Source organism: Neovison vison, chromosome 11, assembly GCF_020171115.1.
Source record: "Neovison vison isolate M4711 chromosome 11, ASM_NN_V1, whole genome shotgun sequence".
Lineage (NCBI taxonomy): Eukaryota > Metazoa > Chordata > Mammalia > Carnivora > Mustelidae > Neogale > Neogale vison.
In genome coordinates this window covers 99559091-99585710 of record NC_058101.1, presented here as the reverse complement: position 1 = coordinate 99585710, position 26620 = coordinate 99559091, and the positions used below count along the sequence as shown (strand labels likewise).

The window sequence follows — 26620 nt, the reverse complement described above, 5'->3', positions numbered from 1 at the left end:
CTATAGAACACTCATGAAAGAAATTGAAGAAGACACAAAAAGATGGAAGACCATTCCATGCTCTTGGATCGGAAGAATAAACATCGTTAAAATGTCTATACTGCCTAGAGCAATCTATACTTTTAATGCCATTCCGATCAAAATTCCACCGGCATTCTTCAAAGAGCTGGAGCAAATAATCCTAAAATTTGTATGGAATCAGAAGAGACCCCGAATCGCTAAGGAAACGTTGAAAAACAAAAATAAAGCTGGCGGCATCACCTTACCTGATTTCAAGCTTTATTACAAAGCTGTGATCACCAAGACAGCATGGTACTGGCATAAAAACAGACACATAGACCAGTGGAACAGAGTAGAGAGCCCTGATATGGACCCTCAACTCTATGGTCAATTAATCTTCGACAAAACAGGAAAAAATATACAGTGGAAAAAAGACAGTCTCTTCAATAAATGGTGCTGGGAAAACTGGACAGCTATATGTAGAAGAATGAAACTCGACCATTCTCTTACACCGTACACAAAGATCAACTCAAAATGGATAAAAGACCTCAACGTGAGACAGGAATCTATCAGAATCTTAGAGGAGAACATAGGCAGTAATCTCTTCGATATCAGCCACAGCAACTTCTTTCAAGATACGTCTCCAAAGGCAAAGGAAACAAAAGCGAAAATAGACTTCTGGGACTTCATCAAAATCAAAAGCTTCTGCACAGCAAAGGAAACAGTCAAAAAAACAAAGAGGCAACCCACGGAATGGGAGAAGATATTTGCAAATGACAGTACAGACAAAAGGTTGATATCCAGGATCTATAATGAACTCCTCAAACTCAACCCACACGAAACAGACAAACACATCAAAAAATGGGCAGAAGATATGAACAGACACTTCTCCAATCAAGAAATACAAATGGCTATCAGACACATGAAAAAATGCTCATCATCATTAGCCCTCAGGGAGATTCAAATTAAAACCACATTGAGATATCACCTTACACCAGTTAGAATGGCCAAAATTAACAAAACAGGAAACAACATGTGTTGGAGAGGATGTGGAGAAAGGGGAACCCTCTTACACTGTTGGTGGGAATGCAAGTTGGTGCAGCCTCTTTGGAGAACAGTGTGGAGATTCCTCAAGAAATTAAAAATAGAGCTTCCCTACGACCCTGCAATTGCACTCCTGGGTATTTACCCCAAAGATACAGATGTCGTGAAAAGAAGGGCCATCTGTACCCCAATGTTTATAGCAGCAATGGCCACAGTCGCCAAACTATGGAAAGAACCAAGATGCCCTTCAACGGATGAATGGATAAGGAAGATGTGGTCCATATACACTATGGAGTATTATGCCTCCATCAGAAAGGACGAATATCCAACTTTTGTAGCAACATGGACGGGACTGGAAGAGATTATGCTGAGTGAAATCAGTCAAGCAGAGAGAGTCAATTATCATATGGTTTCACTCATTTGTGGAGCATAACCAATAGCATGGAGGACAAGGGGCGTTAGAGAGTAGTAGGGAATTTGGGTAAATTGGAAGGGGAGGTGAACCATGAGAGACTATGGACTCTGAAAAACAGTCTGAGGGGTTTGAAGTGGCGGGGGGGGTGGGAGGTTGGGGTACCAGGTGGTGGGTATTATAGAGGGCACAGCTTGCATGGAGCACTGGGTGTGGTGAAAAAATAATGAATACTGTTTTTCTGAAAATAAATAAATTGGGAAAAAAAAAAATAAAGGGAAACTCCTTAAGGTGGAAAAAAAAAAAAATCAAAAGCACAATTAAATAGATCTCTTTAAGGCTGATAAAAAGAGAAGGCATACTCCATCAGAAAGGACGAATATCCAACTTTTGTAGCAACATGGACGGGACTGGAAGAGATTATGCTGAGTGAAATCAGTCAAGCAGAGAGAGTCAATTATCATATGGTTTCACTCATTTGTGGAGCATAACCAATAGCATGGAGGACAAGGGGCGTTAGAGAGGAGTAGGGAATTTGGGTAAATTGGAAGGGGAGGTGAACCATGAGAGAATATGGACTCTGAAAAACAGTCTGAGGGGTTTGAAGTGGCGGGGGGGTGAGAGGTTGGGGTACCAGGTGGTGGGTATTATAGAGGGCACGGCTTGCATGGAGCACTGGGTGTGGTGAAAAAATAATGAATACGGTTTTTCTGAAAATAAATAAATTGGGAAAAAAAAGGCATAGATAAACAATATTAGGTATGAAAAAGTGGACATAATTATAGACAAGTAGAGACAGATGGTAATAAACATATTTACAATTCTCTGGAACTACAAAGGATTCATATATCCAGATACTTCAACCAACTTACAAGGGCTCTGTGCTCAGGGGTGTTCTAAGGGCTAGTGAAACATGAACATATTTAATCCTCATAACAATGCTATGAGACAGGTAGTTAATATTCCCAGGCTACATATGAGGAAATTAAGGCAGAGAAAGAGTGGGTAATCAAAAAGCAAATAGTTGGGGTGCCTGGGTGGCTCAGTTGGTTAAGCCTCTGCTTTGGCTCAGGTCATGATCCCAGAGTCCTGGGGTTCAGCTCTGCCTCAGGCTCCCTGCTCAGCGGGGAATCTGCTTCTCCCTCTCCCGCTCCCTTTGCTTGCATGCTCTCTTTCGGTCAAATAAATAAATAAAATCATCTTAAAAAAAAAAAAAAGCAAATAGTTGGAACAATAAAACCAATCCTGGGAAAATCCACTGACAACAAGCACTCACAGCTGAAATCCAAGTTCAAGACAGGCCACATTAGCTTCTATAATGCTCCAGGTTTTTTTACATATGAACATTTCCTTATCTTGGTCTACAAGTTTTACTTCAACAATTCCTTCTGAAGTGGTATTCCCGTACTTTACAGAAACACCAAATTGTCCTAAAATTTAAAAGAACCAAAACAATAAGCAATATTTAGCCTTCACCTTTTCACCTCTTGATGAAAAGCCTTTAAAATAACAAAAAAGAGAATTTCAAATTAACTTTGAACACCATGAAGATTTTAACAAATAATAGTAAGTAATTATTTCATGAGGCAGCCCTGTGAAGACTACACTGATTATTTATCCCATGTTTACACATGAGGTTAAGTTGCTTGCTCCAGTGAGGAAACCAGGAATTGAAAGCTACCATATTGATCTCACTCCCAAGTGTGTGCTCTTCAATGTAAGCCAAACAATAATTAGAACATAAAAAAGTTTTATGTATTCTCATATATTTATGGCATTTAATAACTCAAGATAACAAAAGCCTGCCACTGACAAAGTAATCTCCAGCTTTGCTTCCCTCCTGTCCAACAGGCAGTAGGGAGCTCTCGTCTTCCTGCTCTACAGTGCCTCACCCTCTTCACTCAGCATCACACAGATATTTAGGTGCTGTGTGCCAGCATATGTCATGGTAACTAAAAAGAAATGTTTTGAGGTGCCTGGGTGGCACAGTGGGTTGAGCACCTGCCTCTTGGTTTTGACTTAGGTCACGATCTCAATCTCTGTGAGATTATGCCCCAGTCAAGCTCCTCACTGGGCATGGACTCTGCTTGAGTTTTTCTCTCCCTCCCCCTCTCTCCCTCCCCACTGCACCCTCTCCTTCCCTCTCTCTCTAAAACAAATAAATCTCTAAAAAGAGAATGTTTTGAGTGTTTTTTCAATCAGTTCATGAAGTGCCTATGATAACTAATATTAGAAGATAAGCCTGAGGTTTGCTGTCATAGTTAAAATTTCATGAGCTCTTTTTGTGTGCCAAACACTGTGTGAAGACCTTTATATACATCATTTTATTTGATTTTCATGAGGGTCATATGAGTTAGGAACTAGTGTCATTCACATTTTACAGATGTGGAAAATGCGATCTGATAGTTACGTAGCTTGTCAATAACTGAGTTTGGGTGGAGGGGCTTGCCACTCAATCTGACAGTTAAGACTCCTAACCTTAACCACTCCACAAATCCACCTACTGGCATCCCAGCCTCCTCACTGCATTAGGAACCTGGATGGAGTGTAGAAAAGCTCTTTTGTCTGATGTGCCAAGTTTGCTAGGTTAGAGCATGTCCTAGGTTAGCAGTGGCCCGAGCTCCCCTTAGATCAAGACCAGTGGGGTTGGGGCTCCCTAAGGGTAGGCTGATGGGATGGATGCTGGAAGAAATTATTGGTACTGGAGGTCTAGAGGTACAGCTCCCTATTAGCATCAACCTCACATAAAGACTTGTTCATTGGGTTCTGAACCAACTCAACGGCTCTGGGCATAGTTCTATTAGCCAAGTCAAAGTGAGGGTGGGGATAATTTTGAAGGGCTGGGCAGCAGAGAGTGGCACAGGCACTGAGGGGTAAGGACTGGCCTCAGGGTCTTGTGCAGTGGACTCAAAGGCTAACTATATTCTGGTGACCTGAATTTCTTTGGTTATCATCACAATTGGGTCTAGAGAGGAATTTTGAATTGGCATCATAACGTTTCATAGCAAAATTATTTTCTAATTTCACTTTCTAATAGAAAGTATAGCAAACAATTTCCTTGTTACATCATAAATTCAACTAGGCTTTTCCTACCTTGAGCTGTGCATGCTCCACTATTTAAAAATTTTGACTCTGGACGAAGACATTCAACACTCTTTTGCTGACAGTAAGTTGGGTAGGTTTTCCCATTAGTTGAACACACTGCGGTACCATTCTTTGGGCACTGATATGGGAGTTTACAAATACAGGTCCCATCAATGCATTTCTGCCACGGTTGGCAGAAGACTTTGCTGCAGGAGAGATGTGTGTATTTTTCAGTTAAGCACTTTTTGTCTACCAGATCATTTTGAGGTGTTTTTTTTATTGCAGAAAGCTGTAAAACACAAAATAAACATTGACAAACTAAAATCTTCTTTTTGAAGATGATTAAGTGAAGGAAAGCCCACAGTACAGATGAGGGGATGTTGTGTAGTGGCTTACAGAATCACAAATGTGACTTCAAGTCCTAGTTTGGGTACTTACGGTTATATGCCCTTGCCCTCATGAAATGTGTGTTTCCTCATCTGGAAAATGGGGGTAATAGCTTCTTGCAAGGCTATTGCAAGGGTTAGAAATTCTACACATATAATGGTTGACAGGTACTAGGCATGAAATCAATAGGAGCTATTATTATCCTAAAGACAACATAAAATCCTGCCTTGGAAGAAATCAATGAATCTCATAAGTCATGTTAAGAAGTAACAAAATTGGTGCTAAATATAGTCTTGTGGAATGAACTGATGAATAAATTGGTCAATTTTATTAATAAATGCAAAATCATTTGTTAAACTCCCACTGTGTATAAAGTTTCTTTTAGATGAATGTGGATGGGCTCTGTCTTCCAAGGGCTTGATATCTAGGCAATAAGACAGAAACATAATAACTGGGAAGAAGGCAGATTGTGGTAATTGATATAGCAGTGGAACAAATATAACACAGTACTCTTGGAGAGCCAGAATGGAAGAGAGCTAGGCTTTCTAGGAGAATTAATAAATTAATTGCTTAACTTTCCTCGGGGAATTTAAAAAGACCTCATGGAGGTGGTAGCATTTGAGCAAGGTGAAGAAGGACAGATGCTGGCAGAGGGCTGGTGTTAGCAAAACACAGGAGGGATGGGTACAGAATGTATTTAGGGAATGGGCATATGGGATTTTGTATGCTTTAAGTGGGATGGTCACTGGTCAGGAAACTGGTAAGAGACAGCAGGAGTGGAGTGTGAGAATGGTTTAGAAAGACACTCAAACAAGCAAAAGCAATAGGAAATTTTTTGAGAGTTTAGATGTAAAGGGACACAGAAATGGGGTGATAATTGGAAGGGGATATTGAGTAAGGAGAAGGTTTTTGTTTAAAGATGGAGGAGCATATACATGTGCCATATTAAGGAATGTTATGGATTATATGATTTAGTTTTAACTAAAAATAATCTTCACAAATGGGTAAGTGGCTTAAAGATTCATAGCATGAAATGAATGTTGGATTGAAAAAAATGCCAAAACACAACACCACTGGAAAAGTAAATGGCAGAGTCTACAACTCTAACCCCAGTAGAAGTTGTTCATCAGTCACATCATGGGGGTAAAAACAATAAAATATGATAAATATAATAAAATATTTTAAATAAAATACAATAAAATTTAATAATTCTATTTACATTATTTAAATAATTTTATTTATATTATTTAACAATAAAATAAAATAAAATATGACAGAAGTCAGTCCTGTCACGCAGTTAGTAGAATTAAAATGAGTATTTGAAATATAGATTTATATCTGGTATCATTAATGATGAACCTCTCCCTCTGTGTTTCTTGTGTGTTGCTCTTTCTGAAGTATCTTTTGCAGCTAATATGCCATTAAGGCAAATGAAAATTTTTAAAAATAATAAAGTGTGTTTAATGACATTATTTCACTGAGATTGATGAACATTATTAAAATATTATTTATGTACTTAAAATTGTTTTTTAGGGTGCACTATTTATATAGCAGTGTAATTATTATTTATTACTAAATATATTCACATACACTAGAAGCACATGTTCAAAAATTTTTAGCAATCATGACTATAGTCTACTCATCTACAAAACATGACTCAACTCCTTTAGTTATCTTTCTTTTCTGTGTATATGGGTTTGTTTTTGTTTGGTTTGTTTTTGGCCCTTTCCTTCGTTATTTGCAATGATGTAGCAATTATTTTGATGTGAATTTTGTCTTTTTATTCTAGGCACGGCTACAATGACACAATATTAAATAGATGGTTGGCAATTAGAAAACAAGAAACAAACTCCTCTTTGCCCCAATATACAGCTGTATAGCTTTACCTGTGTTGTCTTTGTCCATTGTTTTTGGTTTTCATCTATATTCTATAAACAAAGGAAAAAGAACCATCAACAATGACCAAAGCACAGAAAAGGCCTCCACTGCCCCCCTTCCACTGCTACGTAGCTATGTGATCTTCAGTAAATGACTTTACTTTCTGATTCTGTTCTTCCATAAAATGTGGAAAATAAAAATAATATTCTCACAGAACTGTTTGAGGGATCAAATGAAAAATACATGGGAAAACCAAATAAACATTTAAGACCCTATAGAAATGCAAATATGACGGCAACTGTGGCGGATTCCAAGTGGCTCCAGCTCTACCCTCCCTACCTTCCAGTCCTTTCTGTGCTTCTCACTGGGGGCAGGGTATATTTTCTTAACTCAAGACTCTGGGTCTGGCCATGTGACTTGCTTTAATTAACAGGAAGTCAGCAGATGGGACACAAGAGATTGGAAAGTATTTGTCCAAATGGTTTGTCCTTTTGCTCCTCTGCCATAACTATGAGAAGAACAAGGCCAGGCTAGCAAAGAAACACTCTCTCCGAGCCCAGCTTAGATCACCTGATCACCAGCCGACCTGCAGACTAATACACTAAATAAAATTTTATGCCACTGAGATTTTATGGTGATTTTATTATCATGGCATTAACTAACTGGCACAATCATCATATCCCTGGAAAACACTGAGGAAAAAAATGGAAAAGATTCAAAAAGAGTAAATAGTATGGAATTTTGTTTTTTGTTTTTTTCCAGAAGTGAATAAAGAATTTCTATTCTGAAAGTTAATAACTATATGGGAAGTCTTTCCATTGGAAGAGTTTTAGCCCCTCTGTGGCTTCAGTTTCTTCTCATCCTGGTCTTTGCTAGCAATTTTTTCTACATTTTTTTCTCTCCTTTGATCTGTCCATCTTGTATTATACCTGTTTCTGATATAAAGTCATGCTCTGATACCTCGACTATCAGATACTTAAGCAGCCACTGTCCTATTCAGATAAAAAAGTAATATTCTCTACTAATACATAATGATGAATTGTTTTAATTTGCATAAAGAATTTGAATTTTGATATTTTTGCTGTTTGTTTTCTTTTTTAAATAACTATCCTGTTTGGACTAGGACCAGCATGTTGTTGTTGGAAATGGTAGAAAAATGGTTTTATGGTGTGCATAGGTAGGGTGGACCCTGATACCTTGCTCTTAAAAAATTGAAAATATCGCTTTAGGATCAATTCCATTATTTTTGCCTCAGAGATGAAAAAAATCATTGGCCTAATTTATTGGGTTTTTTAAATTTTTTATTATGAAGGTAAGATGGCTGAAATTTTGTTGTTTTTATTTTTAATTAACTTTTTAAAAACAGGAAACACAAAAGAATATTATAAACAGGTTCAAAAGGGTGCCTATAGAAAGCATATTTCCTTTCTTTCCTTATCCATTCAACCTACACGGGTCCACCTCAGAGTCGACCATTTAATAGTCCTTTGTGAATCTTTCTAGAGTTCATCATTGCACATGAGCTCATGTTTTCCTTCCTAATTCTGCCCCCCAACACCAGTGCAATTTGCAACCAGTGGCCCTTTCCAATGTTTTGTCATTATAACCAATGTTACAGTGAATCTTTTTATATAATACACATCATTTCCCACATATACTAAATACATGTCAGTACTTACCTGGGAGTGAAACTGCTGAATAAAAAAAATTAGCACTTTTAACTTTGATAGATATTGCCTAATTTCTCTCTATAAATGTTTTCATTTGCATTCCCATCATCAATCTATGGCAGTGTCTATTTTCCATAATCTTGACCACAGAACATATGCCTCACTAAACTTTTTATCTTAGCCAATCTAGCATATAAATTGTTATCAGAGTACAATTTTTTTTTTTAAAGATTTTATTTATTTATTTGACAGAGAGAAATCACAAGTAGATGGAGAGGCAGGCAGAGAGAGAGAGAGAGGGAAGCAGGCTCCCTGCCGAGCAGAGAGCCCGATGCGGGACTGGATCCCAGGACCCTGAGATCATGACCTGAGCCGAAGGCAGCGGCTTAACCCACTGAGCCACCCAGGCGCCCCAATCAGAGTACAATTTTATTTGCAATTTTCCCCAATGAGCGAGGCTGAACATCTTTCAGTACGTTCAAACTTTAAGAGAGATTTTTATTTTTCTCCTTGCACTAACCATATCTTTTGCTGATGTATACTGGATTGCTGTCTTGTTTGTTTGTTTGTTTGGCTGTTTTGTTTTGTTTTGTAGGAACTCTGTATGTTAAAGAAACCAGCCCTTTGGGATATGAGTTGCAAAAAAGTGTTCGTCTATTGAAGAAATGGTAAGCCTAGTGTATTTGACACACAGACCATACACTTTAAAAAAATATATTTTATTTTAGAGAGAGACAGCAAGAGAACAAGCAAGGGAGGGAGGAAGAGAAGAGAGGGAGAGAGAGAAACTCAAGCAGAATCTCAAGCTCTGCATGAGCAAGAGCACAGAGCCCAACACCAGGCTCAATCTCACTACCTTGAGATCAGGACATGGGTAGAAACAGAGTCTGATGCTCAACCCAACAGAGCGACCCATGTGCCCCCAGAACAGATACTTTTATAAAACATTACTTTCTACACTTCCTATTTTCAGTAAAAACCATGAAAGAAATGAATGATATATTATGCAGAAAAATGTGAAGAGCAAACATCTTCTTTCACTGAAATTCATATATATAAAACCAGGTTTATAAAAATAAAAGAATAAAAAACATAGTACAGTACAAATAAGAAAAAATTGATAAATATTTTTAACTACATAATAAATGCATTTGGTGAAAAAGGGAAAAAATTATACCTATATATAGGTCTGTTATAGTAATGAATAATAATATTGCAGGCTTTAAAAGATTTAATTAATTAATTAATTAATTTGAGAGAGAATGAGAATGAGAGAGCACAAGCAGAGGAGCAACAGCAGAGGGAGGGAGAAGCAGGCTTCCCACTGAGCAGGGAGCCAGATGTAGGCCTCAATCCAAGGACATTGAGATCATGACCTGAGATGAAGGCAGATGCTTAACTGACTGAGCCACCCAGATGCCCCAATAATATCGCAGTTTAAGAACAAGTAAATACATTTATAATAAAGAATAAGTTTCATTTAAAAAATACTACTCAAATTTGGTAAAATATGTCCTGTATGTACTATTGTTTGCACTTGGCACACCTGCTGGTCTGCACTGTTTTACTATTTTATATTTTTAAAACCAAAATTCCAAATGGTCATTAGAATGAAAAAACTGAAAGTTCAACTTGTTTCTTCATCCCTTCATCCTTACAATTCACTGTGACAACACTGTTATTTTGAATCTGTTTATATTCAGAAAAATGTGAACACACGGAGTTTGGAGACAGGAGTTCTACCTGAAATGAGCTTGAACAATTCCAGTGTATAATACATATGAGACCGCCTCTAACGGGGCTGAACTGCGAGATGATTGAATTAACTCAATAAAATGACTATCAAAGGATATCTTTTAAAAAATATGCCCATTTGTAGTTTACATTTGCATTTTAAAAAATCAATCTTGGTAAAAACAGCAATTGTTAACTGTACTATCTAATATAAGAGCCACTAGCCAAATGTGGCTATTTAAATTAAAATTTATTAAAATTATGTTAAATAAGAATTCTTTTGCTTCCCATAAAGATTGAATAATAGGGAGCAGGTGTACATTTCAGTTTAAAACAACCAAGAAACGGACAAAATATGGAAAGCAATAATTTTTAAGATACTGGACATCAGGCAAAGAAGGATAGTGATCCCTGAGAGTTGACAGGTAAATTAAGAAGTTGTATAATTGTTCCATTTGATTACCTTGAGAAAGTTCCAAGACTGTGGTGCAGAGGGATGGAACTTTAGCTGAGCCTAAGGGACTCCTTGAGCTGAGGAGACAGATTTGAGAGTCTGAGGAGACCAAAGCAGCTACCGTTCACAGAATCGGGTACTGGGAAGAAGTGAATAGAATAGAAAGAGACCTTTGGAGCTTCTTAGCAGATGCCCTCTGAGTGTTCAGTGAGTATTCATCAGCATGTGGGTATGATGAAACTACCACAGACCGGGGAAGGAACCACCGAAAAGAATTCTAGGTGACAGGGCCCACATTCAAACAGGGCCATGAGCAGTGCTCGTTCTCACCACTTGTGATTCCTGGGGATTTCTGGTCCTGTGTAAGAATGCTTAAAGCTGGGGTGCCTGGGTGGCTCAGTGGGTTAAAGCCTCTGCTTTCATTTCGGGTCATGATCCGAGGGTCTTGGGATTGAGTCCTGCATCGGGTTCTCTGCTCAGCGGGGAGCCTCCCCCCACCCTACGCCGCCTGCTTCTCTGACTACTCGTGATCTCGGTCTGTCAAATAAATAAATAAAATCTAAAAAAAAAATGCTTAAAGCCAAGACCTGAATGGATCAAACTGTTTTCAAGTAACTTAATTACATCTCAGAACAAAGTTAAAGAATATTTATAAGGATACAAAAATACTCAGCATCCAGCAAAGTAAAATTCACAGTATCTGATATCCAATAAAGAATACTAGGCATGCAAAGATGCAGCAAAATATGGTTCATAATGAGAAAAATCAATCATCTGAAATTCACCCAGAACACTAGCACAGATGTTAGAATAAGCAGGCGAGGATATTCAAACATTTATTATAACTGTATTCTACATGTTAAAATGGTTAATCAAAAACATGAAAAATATAAGGGATCCAAATTGAACTTCTAGAGTTGAAAACTACAATATTTGAGATTAAAAAAGTATATATACTGGATGGAACTAATTACAGGTAGGACTCAGCAGAAGAAAAGATTAGAAAACCCAAAGATTTATCAAACAAGGTATGAATGAGCCGTGCAACAAATTCAAGTGGCATGGCATGTGTATAACCGGAGTTCCAAAGAAGGAGTATGTGAGATGGGAACAAAAAATATATTTGAAATAACAGTGGCTGACACTTTTCTAAATTTGATGAAAAATATAAATTCACAGTTCCAACAAGTTTAATGAACCCCAAGCAGAAGAAACATGAAGGAAACTCCATGAAGGCATATCATACTCAAACTGTTCAAATAATACCAGCGACAAAGAGAAAATCTTCAAAGAGCCAAAGAGACAAGACACATTATGGGCAAACGAACAAAGGTTTAGTGTGACAGCAGAGGTCTCATCACTAATGCAAGTAAGAAGATAGTGGAGTAACAGTTAAAAAATATTGGGGTGGGGGGAATCCTGTTGACTTATTCTTCTGTACCTAACAAAGATTATCATTAAAAGTTTTTTTCTCGTTAAAGATTTTATTTACTTATTTGACAGAGAGAAAGAGAGACAGTGAGAGAGGAAACAGAAGCAGAGGGAGTGGGAGAGGGAGAAACAGGCTCCCGCCAAGCAGCGAGCTCAATGCCGGGCTCTATCCCAGGACCCTGGGATAAGGACCTCAGCCAAAGGCAGACACTTAATCACTGAGCCACCCAGGTACCCCATCATTAGAAGTTTAAGGCAAATAGCAACCTCTTTAGAAAAAAAGGTGAAAAATTAATCACCAGTATATCTGCCTTACAAGAAAAGCTTAAAAAAAAGTCCTTTAAGCAGAAGGAAAGTTATGCTGGATGTAATTCTGGACTTACACAGAAAAATGATGAATGCTGGAAATCTCTGGGAATATCTGATATGGGGGGAGGTCAGTGAAGACAATAGCTTTTATTTCTGCTTTGTACCTTTTCTTGTGGTATCTTTGACTTTGTTATCAGAGTAATATTGGACTCATAAAATGAATTAAGTATTCACTCCTTTTCTGAGTTAAGAGTTTGAGAAAAATTAATGTTAATTCTTTCAATATTTAGTAGAATTTACCAATGAAGTCATCTGATACTGGACATTACTTTGATGAAAAAAAATTAATCATTGATTCAACTCTGGTTATGTGTCTATTCATACTTACTATTTCTTCTTAATTCAGTTTTGGTAATGTGTCTGTAGGAATTTGTCCACTCAACTAGGTCATCTAATTTGTTGGCATATAATTATTCACAGAACTCTTATCATGGTCAGCAGTAATGTTTTCACTCTCTGATTTTATTTGTTTCTTTTTTTGTCAATCTAGCTAAGGTTTGTCAATTTAGTTGATCTTTTCAAAGAACCAGCTTTTGGTTTAATTGATTCTATTATCTTACCATTTATTTTTTCATCTACATTCTTTTCTTTTCCTCCTCTCCTCCTTCACCATCTTCCTCTTCTATTTTTTTTTTTTTTTGGAGGCTAAACAACATGCTACTGAGTAACCAAGGGGTCAGTGAAGAAATCAAAGAGGAAAAATAGAGACAAGTGAACATGAAGACTTAATGGTCCAAAATTGTTGCAATACAGCAAAAACAGTTCTAAGAGGAAAATTTATAGCAATGCCAACCTACCTCAAGAAACAAGGAAAATCTCAAACAAACAATCTAGTCTTATACCTGAAGGAACTAGAAGAACAAACAAAGCCCAAAGTTGGTGGAAGGAAGGAACTAATAAAGATCAGAGCAGAAATAAGTGAAATAAAGATTAAAAAATGAAAAGTTCAATAAGACCAAGAGTTGGTTCTTTGAAAAGATAAACAAAATTGATAAACCTTCAGCCAGACTCATCAAGAAAAAATGGTGGACTCAAATAAATAAAGTCAGAAATGAAACAGAAATAATTACCGACACCACAGAAATACAAAGCATTTGACAAAATTCAGTATATTCCCCATTCTAATCTTTATTATTTCCTTCTTTTTTCTAGCTTTGGATTTAGCTTGCTCTTCTTTTTCTGGTTCTTGTAAGGTGTAAGGTTAGGTTTTTGATTAAGTATTTTTGTTCTTTTTTAGTGTAGGCATCTACATTAAAAAATTCCATGTGAGAACTGCTTTGCCATATCTCATATGTTTGGGTATGTTGTATTTTTGCTTTCATTAATTTCTAAGTGTTTTCTAATTTACTCTGTGATTTCTTTGACCACCAGTTATTTTAAAGTATATTGTTGAATTTCCACATATGTGTGAATTTTCCAGTTTCCTGTTACTGATTTCTAGTTTTATTCCATCATCTTTAGAGGAAATATTTCTTATTATTTTAACATTTTAAAACATATGGAGACATGTTCTGTGGCCTAACATATGGCCTATGGTGGAGAATGTTCTATGTGCACTTGAAAAAAAATGTGTATTCTGCTTCTGTTGGGTGTAGTGCTCTATATGTCTAGTTGTTAGGTCTGGTTGATTTATGGTGCTATTAAAATCCTTTATTTTCTTATTAATATACTGTCTAGATTTTCTATTATGGAAATTCTATTACAGAAAGTGGGATATAGAAGTTTCCAATTATTATTATAGAATTCTCTTCTTCCCTTCCATTATGTCATGGTCTCATGTATTTTGGGTTCGACCATTTGGTGTGTATATGTTTATAATTATATATTTTAGATGAACTCTTTTATCAATATCTAATGTTATTTGTTTCATCTGATATTAGTGCTGTTACTTCCAGTTCTGTTTTGGTTACTCTTTGTATGGAATATTGTTTTCCATCCTTTCACTTTCAATCTATTTGTGTCTTTGGATCTAAAGTCTCTTTATAAAGCATATAGTTGGATCATGTATATAGAGTCTCTTGTATATAGCATATAGCATATAGTTGGACGATGGTTAGTTTTTTAAAAAATAAATTCTGCCAATCTATGCCTTTCACGGAGAATTTAACCCACTTACATTTAAGTTGTTTATAAGGAATGCCTAACTTTTGTTGTTTTGCAATTTGTTCTCTGTATGTATTGTAACTATTGTTCTTTAGTCCTCTGTTATTGACTTCTTTTGTGAATGTTGATTTCTTTGTAGTGAACTCTTTTGATTTTCTTATTTTTATATATTTTTAAGATTTTTTTGTGTGGCTGACATGGAGATTATACTTAACATCTTAAATGTAGAGCAATCTAGTTAGAATTGATACAAACCTAACTTCAAGGGCATATAAAAACCCTGCTCTTACATGTTGTTGCTTGTAAACCCTTCCCCCCTTTTATGTTGTTATGGTCACACATTACATCTTTATGCATTTTATGCATGTTAACATAGATTTATAATTATTTTTTCTACATTCTTCTTTTAAACCACGTGAAATAAAAAGAGGGGCTACAAACCAAAAATAAAATTTCACTGACTTTTGTATTTACCTATTTAGTTATCTTTACTGAAGTTCTTTATCTCTTCTTATGGCTTCCAGCTACTATCTAGCATATTTTTGCTCACCTTATGGGAACTTCTTAGAGTGAATTTCCTTTCTATTAGTAACTAACTCCATCAGCTTTTGTTTATCTGAAAATATCTTAATTTCTCTTTCATTTTTAAAGGATTGTTTTGTTCTATATAGAATTGTTGATTGACAGTTTTTTCTTTCAGCACTTTAAGAGTATCATTCCACTCCTTTCTCCATGCCTCCATGGTTTCTAATGAGAAATATACTCGTAATCTTACTGAAAATTCCTTGTCCATGATGAGTTGCTTTTCTCTTGCTGCTTTCAAGATATTATTTTGTTCCTTGGCTTTTAACAATTTCATTATAATGTGCCTTGGTGTGGACTTCTTTGCATTATGTTGTGGGGGCTGGTAAGCTTCCTAAATCTGTAGATTCATATCTTTTTTCAAATTTGAGAAGTTTTTGGCTATTATTTTGTCAAATATTCTAACATGTTCTCTCCTCTTCTGAGGTTCCTATTATGTATATTTTGGTGTTCTTAATGGTGTCCCACAGGTCTTAAGCTCTGTTTCTCTTATTTTTTCTTTCTTCTCTTCAAACTTGATACTTTAATTGACTGATCTTCAAGTTCACTTACTTTTCTGCCTGCTCAAATTTGCTATTAAAACTCTAGTAAGTTTTTCATTTCTGTCATTATACTTTTCTGCTCCAGAATTTCTGATTTTTATGATATCAATGTATCCCTTCATTGATATTTTGTTTTTGCTCATACATCATCCTCCCAGTTTCCTTTAGCTCTTTGAAAGTATTTAAGATAGTCAGTCAAAAGTCTTCGTCTAGTAAGTCCAAAATCTGTTGTTCTTCATTTCTGTTAATTTCTCCTGTGAAAGGGCCATATTTTCTTGTTTCTTTACATGCTTCATCATTTTGTTAAAACTAGACATTTTGAATATTACAATGCAGTAACTCTTGAAATCACATTTTTCTTTCTCCTCAAGGTTTGCTTTTCTCTCTTGCTATAGACTGTAGCTGTTTGTTTAGTGAGTTATCTAAACTGTTTTTGTAAAGCAAAGTTTTTTTTTGTCATGTGTGGTTTCTGAAGTTTCTGTTCCTTTACCTTGCACTCAGCTAGTGTTTAGACAAATATTTCTTTTAATGAGAGATACAGAGAAATAGAGAGAGAGGAAGGAGAAGGGGAAGAGGAAGGGAAAAGGAAAAGGGAAGGGAAAGAGAAAGGAAGAGAAGAGAAAGAAATGAAATATAAAGAATAAGAAACTCCTCAAATCAATAACAAAAAAACCTCATCTAGACTTTGCAAATTGGCCCTGTGCTTGATAACCACCCGCCACCCCCCCAACATTTAGCCAGGCCGTTTACAATTCTCTCAGCCTTCACTTCATCATGACTGCACTGAGCCTAGATATCACGTAGAGGTGTTGGTTTAGGGTCTTTTTAGACTTTTTCTGAACATGCATCCTGCCCTGGTCATATGTGTTGCTTTTTAAAAAATTCCCAAGTATTCACAGGGAATTTTGAATGGTTATTTTCCCACAGAAACTCTTTCCCTAACTTTTCCTCCCAGGCTTTGGCACTCTACTGCTTGTCTCAGCTGTAATCTTTTGTCCCAGGTAGCTGCAGGTTCTTTGATGCCTCACAATGTTTTTGAGGAATGCCCACTGGCTTTCCATCTGAGTGCGTTCTGAGTTAGGCAAAACAAAGACAAATATGTTCGATCAGTCTTTCCAGTATCCTCTAGGCAGATTAAAATAGACAAACACCATTCTTCTAAAATAATGTCTGCTCTGCTCCTTCTAGAGCTAGGGATGAGAGTTCCACATGTGGACTGCTATCTTCAAGACTGCCACTAAACTGGGGACACTGTAGGGCTAGGACAAGTTGAAATGCCACAAAGTTTTCCTACCATTTTTAAGTTGCCTTTTCCTTCATTCAGTGTTCATTTGGATGCTATAGGGCTTTGTTTAATAACTGGAGTTCTGAAAAAGTTTCTTCTGACAGTCTGCATGATTGTGTGTGTGTGTAAAGACAGTGTTTGGATTTGCCTACTCTGCCATTTTTGCTGACCTCACTTTCTGCATTACATGTTGCTTCCTTGGCATATTGTCTTTCCATCATCTTTTCACTCTGCTGAACATCACCCTAGCTCTTTCTTTCCAAAATATTACTGATATAAACAAGTTAGTAATAAACTTTAAAGATAAATAAAAATTTAAGGTTTGGTCAGAGTTTATGTTATAACACAACACTTCACAGTAGTAAATAACCATATTGAGTGGTTATTTCTATTTCTACTCTTTAATATACCTTGTTTATTAATACAGCACCCAATCCCTCTGTGTTCTGGTTTTATCCCCCAGAGAAACCTGAGTCCCCTTATCTCTATGCCTGGGCAATAAAACCAGAATTCTCACTTCACTATTCAGAACAACCTAAGCCTATCCCATTTCCAGTTCACTCCTGCCATTGATATAATTCACTTTCAAATAAATCCACCAAAAAGTTTTGATATAAAAGGGATGGGACTTTTTATTCCTTAAAGGGAAATCTGGTCCTAACTTTCAAAATAACGAAAATTTCTCCCAGATATATGTATTTTATTTTATTTCATTTAGAAAATTAATTTTAAAACTTCTTTGAACACATTTGTGTTGTCTCTATGGCAACTTCCATTTAAAAATGGTTATTTCAAAAAACTGAGCTTTGCTGGAGGGGGTGGCTGGGTGCTGAGGAGGGTGTGGCTATGGTGAATGCTGTAAAGTGTAAGACTGATGATACACAGACCTGTACCCCTGAAACAAATAATACATTATATGCTAATAAAAATGGTTATCTCTCAGTATTCCAGTATTTTTCTTTTATAAACTAATATTATAACTAATATTTTTATTTTATAAACTAATATTTTATAAACGAATATTCCTACAAAATTCTTTTTTTTAAAGAAAAGAAGACAACTTTATTATTGAATGATTATTCAGTAAAAGAGGCTCTTCCCTTTTTATAAGTAAATAATACTCTTTTGTTTTTGTTCTGGGAATCAAAAATGTGGCTGAAATGTCTTTTCCTCAAAAATAAATTTTTCCTATTCCTAAGTAATACACATTTATTTGGTATTTTAAAAAAATAAATAACGAATAAAACAGAATTTCTTAGTTCTGAAAATTCACAAGTGTATATAAAACAAAAAATAAAAATCACCAGTAATCGCATTACCTGAGATACCAACTGGTATCTATTTGATATATACCCTCCAGGAACTTTTAAATTGCTGTTTACATGAGCAGCTATATGTGTGTATCTGTGTGTGTGTGTGTGTGTGTGTGTGCACATATGTACACATACACATGGACACATAAATTTATGTATATTTTCTTCTTTAACAAAAGTAAGATTTTAGTAGGGCCTTTTTCTCAACAAATATAAAATGCATCATTTTAATAGCTACATGATAGTTCCTTTATAGATGTACAATAATTTAATCAATTTCTTTTCAATGAACACTTAATTTATTTCCATTTGTTCTCTGTTACAAACACTGCATATATATTTTAGAGTTACAGGAAACTTAAAATCAGTAATTCTCATTTCTAAGTTTTCTTTAAATGTTTGCTTCTCTAAGCTGGCATTAAGACAGTTTTTGTAATCCTGTTTCAGAATAATTTGACCACAAAAGTAGGCAATCATCAACAGTTGTCTAAGATATCTTAAGTCTATCTAACCTTAATAGATGACCTTCCAACCTGGCTATAATCTGTCATACCAGTTTTGACTACCCAAGTTCCCCCACAAAGTTTTCATTCTAATCAAATGGATTTATTCACCTGGAGGAGACTAGGGCTTTACCAATCTTCTACTGTTGCACTTCCTGATTTTCCAGGCTGAAAAGCATGCAAATCACTCTGTTTCTCTACAGTAATCCGGAGTTATGAATCCAGCTCAAATCCCACATGGTCCATAAACTCTTCATGACCTCTCAGCAGGAAGGGATTTTTCCTCTCATTAAAGTCCTTTGACACATGATATTTGTAACATTTTTGGCAATTAAATATCTTTCAAAAGGTCCTTTTCAAAAGTTATTTAAATCTTATTATTTCCTCATTGTCATGTTTATGTCATTGTTCTACAACCGTACAAAAGGCTATTTGGAGATCAGACATGCTCTTTGCCCAGCACTACACCTTGCATGTGGAAGGTAGATATTTTTTTGATTTAATATAATTACTATAAATTACAGACCTGTATTAGTAAAATTCTCATTCAGTTCAATTTTTAAGTACAGATAAGAGCACATGAAGAAAGCAATTTTTAAAAACTCTTTCATCAAGATATTAACATAAAATCTTTGTTATTGACTATATACTGTGGATGTTGGTATCTGAACTATGTAATCTCTAAGTCAAAATAATATACTTAAGGTTTCTTTTTTTTTCACTTTTTATCTTATTTATTTATTTAAAATGTTATTTTATTTAAGTCCACTTAACACACAGTGTATTGTTTCAGAGGTAGAGTTCAGTGATTCATCAGTTACATATAACAGCCAGTGCTCATTATTATCAAGTGCCTTCCCTAATGCCCATCACTCAGTTACCCCATCTTCCCACCCACCTCCCCTCCATCAACCTTTAGTTTGTTTCCTATAGTTAAGAGTCTCTTACGGTTTGCCTCCCTCTCTGACTTCCTCTTATTTTATTTTTTCATCACTTTCCCCATGTCTTTAACACCTTATTTACATTTTGATAATATTTAAAAAACAAATTAAAATAGTCTACATAAATACTGAGTTACCTACCTTGCAAAAACTTAGGCAGAAGCACAAATGTAACAAAATAACATGAGCAAGCTTCATGTTGGAGACTCAGTGTCTGCCTCTCTTCTTTACCCTGGGTAGTCTTTAAAATTTAATTTTTAACCTTTGAAAAAACATTCAGAAAGAGCAAGCGTCCTAAAGTGCTTTGTACTTTTGAACTCAGAGGATTTGGCTAAAATCCAGCGTTTTACCGTAACTGAAACTACAAAAGATCTTCCCAGTAAATAGCTGAGGGAGGTGACCAATACGGAGTATGTTTCCTCCAGAGGAAACTGATTACCCCACTTTGTTACTAGACTATGCCTCAATTCTGTTCTCTAGGGAAGACAGAAACTACGATGAGAGAAAATTTGTTTTTGGTAAAATAAAATTATGGTTTTCCCCTTAAGGCTGAAGAACAGGAGATAAGAAGTAAAAGTACATTACATTGAAGGCTGTGATGAATACATTTTTAATCCTCAACAAAACCGTTCCTTTACCATACATCAGTTATGCTGTGATCAAATGATATCCTCTGAGCACAGAAAACCTTGTGAGGGCCTGAAGGATCTGATACTTATTTGCCATTAGAAGAAGTGTCTGCTGATCATACTTTTCACAGCTAGGGCAGCGAAACCTTCCATGAAGTGGGATCTGGGAAATCCATCTTTTTGTCTTTCAGAGTCCACCATTTGTACGTCTATTTATATCTACTTTTCATATATGCTCCAAGAGTGGCTCCTTCAAAATTGTAGGAGGCCTTGAGGGAACATTTAGAAGAGGGAAATGGTAAGAAAAACTACAGCTCTGGCCCTTGTAATGGGTCTGGAAGCTGCAGTTGATACTCATCCTCTGTCTCTTTCCTATCCATTACAGATTCCTCTCACCCTGAACTTCCACCTCTGCCAGCTTGAGCTGTTCACCTAATGTCACCACTCCCAAACTTCCTGGAGCCCCTGGCTACATTTCCTTCTCAGACCATAGTTGTGGTTTTTATCCTTTAACTGTCACAAGAGGCACCCAAGGAGGTCATATGGTTCCATCCATACTACTCCCTTCCCTCATTATATAACAGTGGCCCCTACTTCCTCCAAATGAGCAGGGTGAGTTTTACCTGTCAACATGGCGACTCCTCTTCTTTCCTGCTGGTCCCCAGACACAAGAAGCCCAATCAACGTGCACAGGCAGAAGGCTTAGCTTATAATTCATTGGGTTTCTTGTTGTGCCTCCTGGCAAAAGGAGGCTTCCTTTGAGGAACAGGAGCCCTAAGGCCGCAAAGTCTCCAGTTGCAGAGACAGGAAGCACCAAGCTCCCAGTTAGTCGCTGAGAGTGACAGTATGTGTGGTCATTTCTGCTTCTATGCCTCAGCTCCCAGACCTCCATCTTCTTTCTATTGGCAATACAATGCTTAATGAAGGTCTTTCATTCAGTGCATATATTGCTTGCTAGAAGACAGCTCCCAGTTCTCAGAGTATTGCCTTTAAATAGCACCTCATTTCTGCATTTGGTGGGCTGTTCCAAGGCTCCATAAGGCTGCCAGTTTTCATGTGGGGCAGTATGTGACATGACCAGTGATCCCACGGTCAGTCACCCACTCTCACATCTTCTTTGCTGTCAGGTGCGTTCTCTTGTCTGACAGGATGTTGGAAGATTAAATACGCTGAAATCCTTCGGATTATGACTCCAGCTAAGGCCCTGCAGGCAAGAAAGGCACAATGTAACCTAGAATATGTGTCCATTTCTCTGAGAATGTACCACTGGCCCTTTTAAAGTTGAAAGGACCAACTGTGTCAGTTTACCAATGAGTACTAGTATCCCTGATGAATTGTGCCATCATGGGGATGGCATTAGTCTATGTTGCTTTCAGATTGGACAGCTGTTGATGACATCAGCCAAGTTAATCTTAGGGGGCCTATGATATTGGCCTCATGGCTAGCCTCCATTTCCGCTACTATAGCCACTTTATTCTTGTGCCCATTGCACTAGCACGGGGGTGGCTGCTGACACTGGCTGATACCAATTGGCTGAGTCATTTTTTTCGTTATTTAGTATCTTTTCTCTGGCGGCCATTCCCTAGTGGGTATTAACATGTGATACAAATATTTCTATACTTCATTCCCACTCTTACATGTACATCCACATGTTTCTACCCCAGTTCTTCTTGTTCTTAATCCTTGAATACTTTTTATTCTTAAAAAAAAAATGGTCAGGCAATCACTATTGCCTGTGATTCCATATACAGTCTAGTTTTAGGTCACCAAGTTTCACACACAAAGTGGGTGACCAGGTATATCATCTGAAGCTCTGCCCATCGTGAAGACGTTCCCTTACCAGTGTCTTCTAAAACCACTCCTAAGTTTGGCTATATTGTGGCTGCTGTCTGTTTTCAGCTTGTACCTACATACTGCACCAACCCCTCTGTAAACCAAACATGGTTTTCCCCTCCTCCTGGTCAAGTATCATATTCCTTATAGAGCCATAGGGGTGAGCTGAGGAAAGGACTTGGGTGCAACAGTTTGGATTAGGTGGGCGTGGGGAATATCTGAGCTACCGGCTGATGGGGTTTGCTAGTGCCCTTGGTCCAGTTTGTATTTGGGTCTGGATTTAACACTTCCATTTTATAAAACATTTTTGCTAGGCCTGCTCAACCGTATATTTTGTGGGTCTGTTAGTACCCAACTCATAATGAGCATTTTTGGTCACATGGCAATATAGTGTCCAATGTTCAGTAATTCCAGATTTACCAGGGTCCAGTAGTGTACAGTTGTTCCTCAAAAATAATGTATTTCTCTGCTGCAGATAATTCATGGCTTTGCTCCAGAACCCCAGGGTTCTCTACTGTAATTCCCTAATGCTCTTTCTCAAACATTATGCAATGTTTTTTTCCCACCACTGACAATTCTAACATCATAGCTCTGTCAAATCAGTGCAGAACTCCTTCCTGCTCTGGCAACCTGAGCAGTATTCCTGTGTTTTGTGTTTCCTTCTTTGTGAAATGCAGTTCAAGATGAAATAAATTATCTTTTAACTTAGAGAAGATATCCTGGCAGGTTTCTAAGCACTGGTTTATCGATGCGCCAGGCCTGGTCTCCTGCCCTCTGGAGTATATGTGTCTTATCAAGGCATTCAGCATATTAGCCATCTCTTGCTTACCTGCTCTGATCAACATAATTTCATCAATGTAATGGAACAACGTGATGTTCTACAGGAAGTCCAAATCATCCAGATCTCCTCAGACTTTATTACGATGGAAGATGGGTGATAAGATCTATGGAAAAGCTATAATGTACATTGTTGCTCATCCCCTGTGAACGAGAACTGTTTATGATTTTCTTTTCCATTTAAAATACTTACAGTGGTTCAAGTTCTCCTGAGCAAATTCTTATTGCTACACTTTATAATATTGCTAAATAAAACCAGAATCAAAGTTCTTATCTCTAAAAGAAAGTCAACTGAAACAAGTATTAAACCTTAGGTAAGGGGCGATTTCTAAGCATAGAAAGAAGAGAAGAAAACAACAGCATGGAATGCCGGGGTGGCTCAGTCGGTTAAGCGTCTACCTCAGCTCAAATCATCCCAAGATTCTGGGATGGAGTCCCACATCCGGCTTCTTGCTCAGCAGGGAGCATGCTGCTCCCTCTGCCTGCCACTCCCCCTGCTGTGCTCTCTCTCTCTCTGACAGATAAATAGAATTTTAAAAATTAAATTAATTAAAGAAAAAAAAAGAAAAGACAAATATCCAAATTACATATAAATTTTTTACTACAATAAAATCACTGAAAAAAAGTGAACTAAGCATACAACTCAGGATAGCATTAAGAGAATAAAATGAATCAAAAGTGACAGAAAGGAAATAATGAAGACATAAGCAATAGCAAAGAAACCATAAAGTAAAAAAGTAACAGATTTGATACATAAGCCAATGAATCATTTTGAGAAATTAAAATAAGAGAGAGAATAAAACAATTTTAGAGGAATATTATAGTGGAAATGTTTAGGGGGCTGCTCACACCCATTTTTCCTTCATAATGGGTTCCCAAATATCTTTGTGAAATTATCTGTCCTCTGTTATGGGTTGTTTTTGTGGGAGAATAGTTCCTGGCACCTGCTTTCCAAAATGGAAGTTAAGAAATCCCATATCCAGCCTCTTTCCATTCCCTTTCATAGACCAGGAACTGATGAAAGAGTCTCTCTCCTCGGGGTTTGAATCTTGAGTTAAGGATAGGACAACAGAAGAACCAACTGGGAATAATTTATTGAAGCAGCAGCAGCATCAGTAGCAGCAGCGTACTGGTCAGGTGGTTTAGCTGTTGTAACACAAGTTTGCTGTGATTCCTTTTCACCTTCCTGAGTCACTATCCCCAGTTCTTGAGCCTAGTTTCTCAGCCTCCTGTCAGTAGTGTGAATATTCTATTATCTTCCAAATGAATTTTCTTTTACTAAAGCTAGTCAGAGCTGGTTTGGTGGTCTGTCACCTAGAACCTTAAGTGATAAAAGCATGTGCAACTTATCAAATAATCTGAAGATCTAGATGAAAATTTCAAAGAAAATAAAATGATCAGAATTTACTCAGGAAGAGGTAGAAAACTCAAATTAATAGTTAAGGAGAAATAGAAAAGTTAAAGATTTTTAACCCCGCCAAAGACACTAAGCTTTACTAACTCTCTCTCTCTCTTTTTTAAGATTTTATTTTTAAGTAATCTCTACCCCCAATATGGAGCTTGAACACAACCCTGAGATCAAGAGTTACTCTATTGACTTAGCCAGCCAGGTGCCCCTATTGTTTTTTTTTTTAAAGATTTTATTTTACTAACTCTTTTAATAAAGATCATTCTTCTGTGATTTAAACTTTTCCAGAACATAGAAAAAGATGAAAAGCCCTCCAATTTATTAACAACATTCTAATGCTCTTACTCCAAACTGGAGGGATGGGCCTCAGAAAGAAATCTATGAGCTAATAATTATAATTAATTATTCATTTATATGCAATTATCCTAAATAAAATATTAACAAAATTTAAATTATAAACTACAGTATATTAAAAAATATATAATGACCAAGTGGGGAGCATCTAAGAAATTTACAAGGATAATCAACATTAGGATATCTATTAATGTAATTCAATATATTAAAATATTTAATTAATTAAAATAATAGATTAAATAAGATATCTGTATAATTATATCTGCCAAGCAGAGAGCCCTGATGCAAGGCTCAATCCCAGGACCCTGAGACCATGACCTGAGCCGAAGGCAGAGGCCCAACCCACTGAGCTACCCAGGTGTCCCTTAACAATACTTTTCTTAAAAATGTCTTTTTAAAATTTCATTATTATAGTCATATTTTTCCTTCATTGTATTTAATCTTATTTTTTGTATACATATAGGGTATTTTTTTCTTTCTAAAAATTTTTGGGATACAATTTCCACTAATAGGTCAAAATATACCCTAAATCTAGCAAGGGCTTTGTTCTAGTCTCCAGCCTGAGCACATTCTCTCCCCACCCTCTCCCCTTGTTTTTCTTCTTTCTTTTTCCAACCAACTTATCAATTCCTTTTTTAAACTATTTGTAAAAATTTTCATCTTTACAGTCATATTCATCCCTCCATGGTGTTTACCCTTACTTTTGTATACATATAAATTTTTTGTTCTTTGAAATTTTTGGAGGTAGTTTCTTCTAAGAGACCAAAATACACCCAAAATCAAGTGGGTGGCTCTGTTCTATTCACCAGTCATATATATATATATATATATATATATATATATATATTTCTTTTTTACCCTCTTACCCTCTTTACCCTTTTTACCCTCTTTCTTCTCCCAGTTTGGGGTCTCTTCTGATTTGGTTAGTGTACATTTTCTGGGGTCTTTGCCACGCTTTTAGTATTTTATTCTCTCATTCATATATTCTTATCTGTATAAAAAGACAAGGCAGGAACAACTCAAAACAAGAAAAAGAAAAGGGGCAGTATCAACAGCTAGGGACCTAATCAATGCAGACATTGGTAATATGTCAGATCTAGAGTTCAGAATGACAATTCTCAAGGTGCTAGCCGGGCTTGAAAAAGGCATGGAGGGTATTAGAGAAACACTGTCTGGAGAAATAAAATCCCTTTCTGGAGAAATAAAGGAACTAAAATTTAATCAAGCTGAAATAAAAAAAGGAATTAATGAGGTGCATTCAAGAATGGAGGCTCTCACTGCTAGGATAAATGAGGCATATGAGAGAATTAGTGATATAGAAGACCAAATGATGGGGAATAAAGAAGCTGAACAAAAGAGAGACAAACAACTACTGGACCATGAGGGGAGAATTCAAGAGATAAGTGATACTGTAAGATGAAACAATATTAGAATAATTGGGGTACCAGAAGAAGTAGAAAGAGAGAGGGGGGCAGAAGGTATACTGGAGTAAATTATAATAGAGCATTTCCCTAATATGGCAAAGGGAACAAGCATCAAAATCCAGGAGGCACAGAAAATCCCCCTCAAAAAAAAAAAAAAATCCAAACCCCATCATCTAATAGTAAAACTTACTAGTCTCAGTGACAAAGAGAAAATCCTGAAAGCAGCTCAGGACAAGTCTGTAACATACAATAGTAGAAATATTAGATTGGCAGCAGACTTATCCACAGAGACCTGGCAGGCCAGAAAGAACTGGCATGATATATTTAGAGCATTAAATGAGAAAAATATGCAGCCAAGAATACTATATCCAGCTAGGCTATCATTAAAAATAGAAGGAGAGAT

General features: G+C 36.5%; 1 protein-coding gene across 3 annotated transcripts in view; it reads right to left on the bottom strand.

The window, feature by feature from the left end:
* Nucleotides 1–19993, bottom strand: part of CFI (complement factor I) — a 56502-nt gene extending 36509 nt beyond the window's left edge. The window contains exons 1-4 of one of the 3 annotated variants that reach the window (XM_044224267.1): nt 19874–19993; nt 6814–6855; nt 4550–4829; nt 2733–2886 (exon numbers count right to left, since the gene is read on the bottom strand). In XM_044224267.1, coding sequence (XP_044080202.1) covers nt 2733–2886; nt 4550–4829; nt 6814–6855; nt 19874–19930 — 533 coding nt within the window. In that variant the 5' untranslated portion in view covers nt 19931–19993. The remainder of the gene's footprint in view (nt 1–2732; nt 2887–4549; nt 4830–6813; nt 6856–19873) is intronic. The other 2 variants (XM_044224269.1, XM_044224268.1) reach the window with 2 other exon arrangements.
* Nucleotides 19994–26620: the final 6627 nt, after the last annotated feature.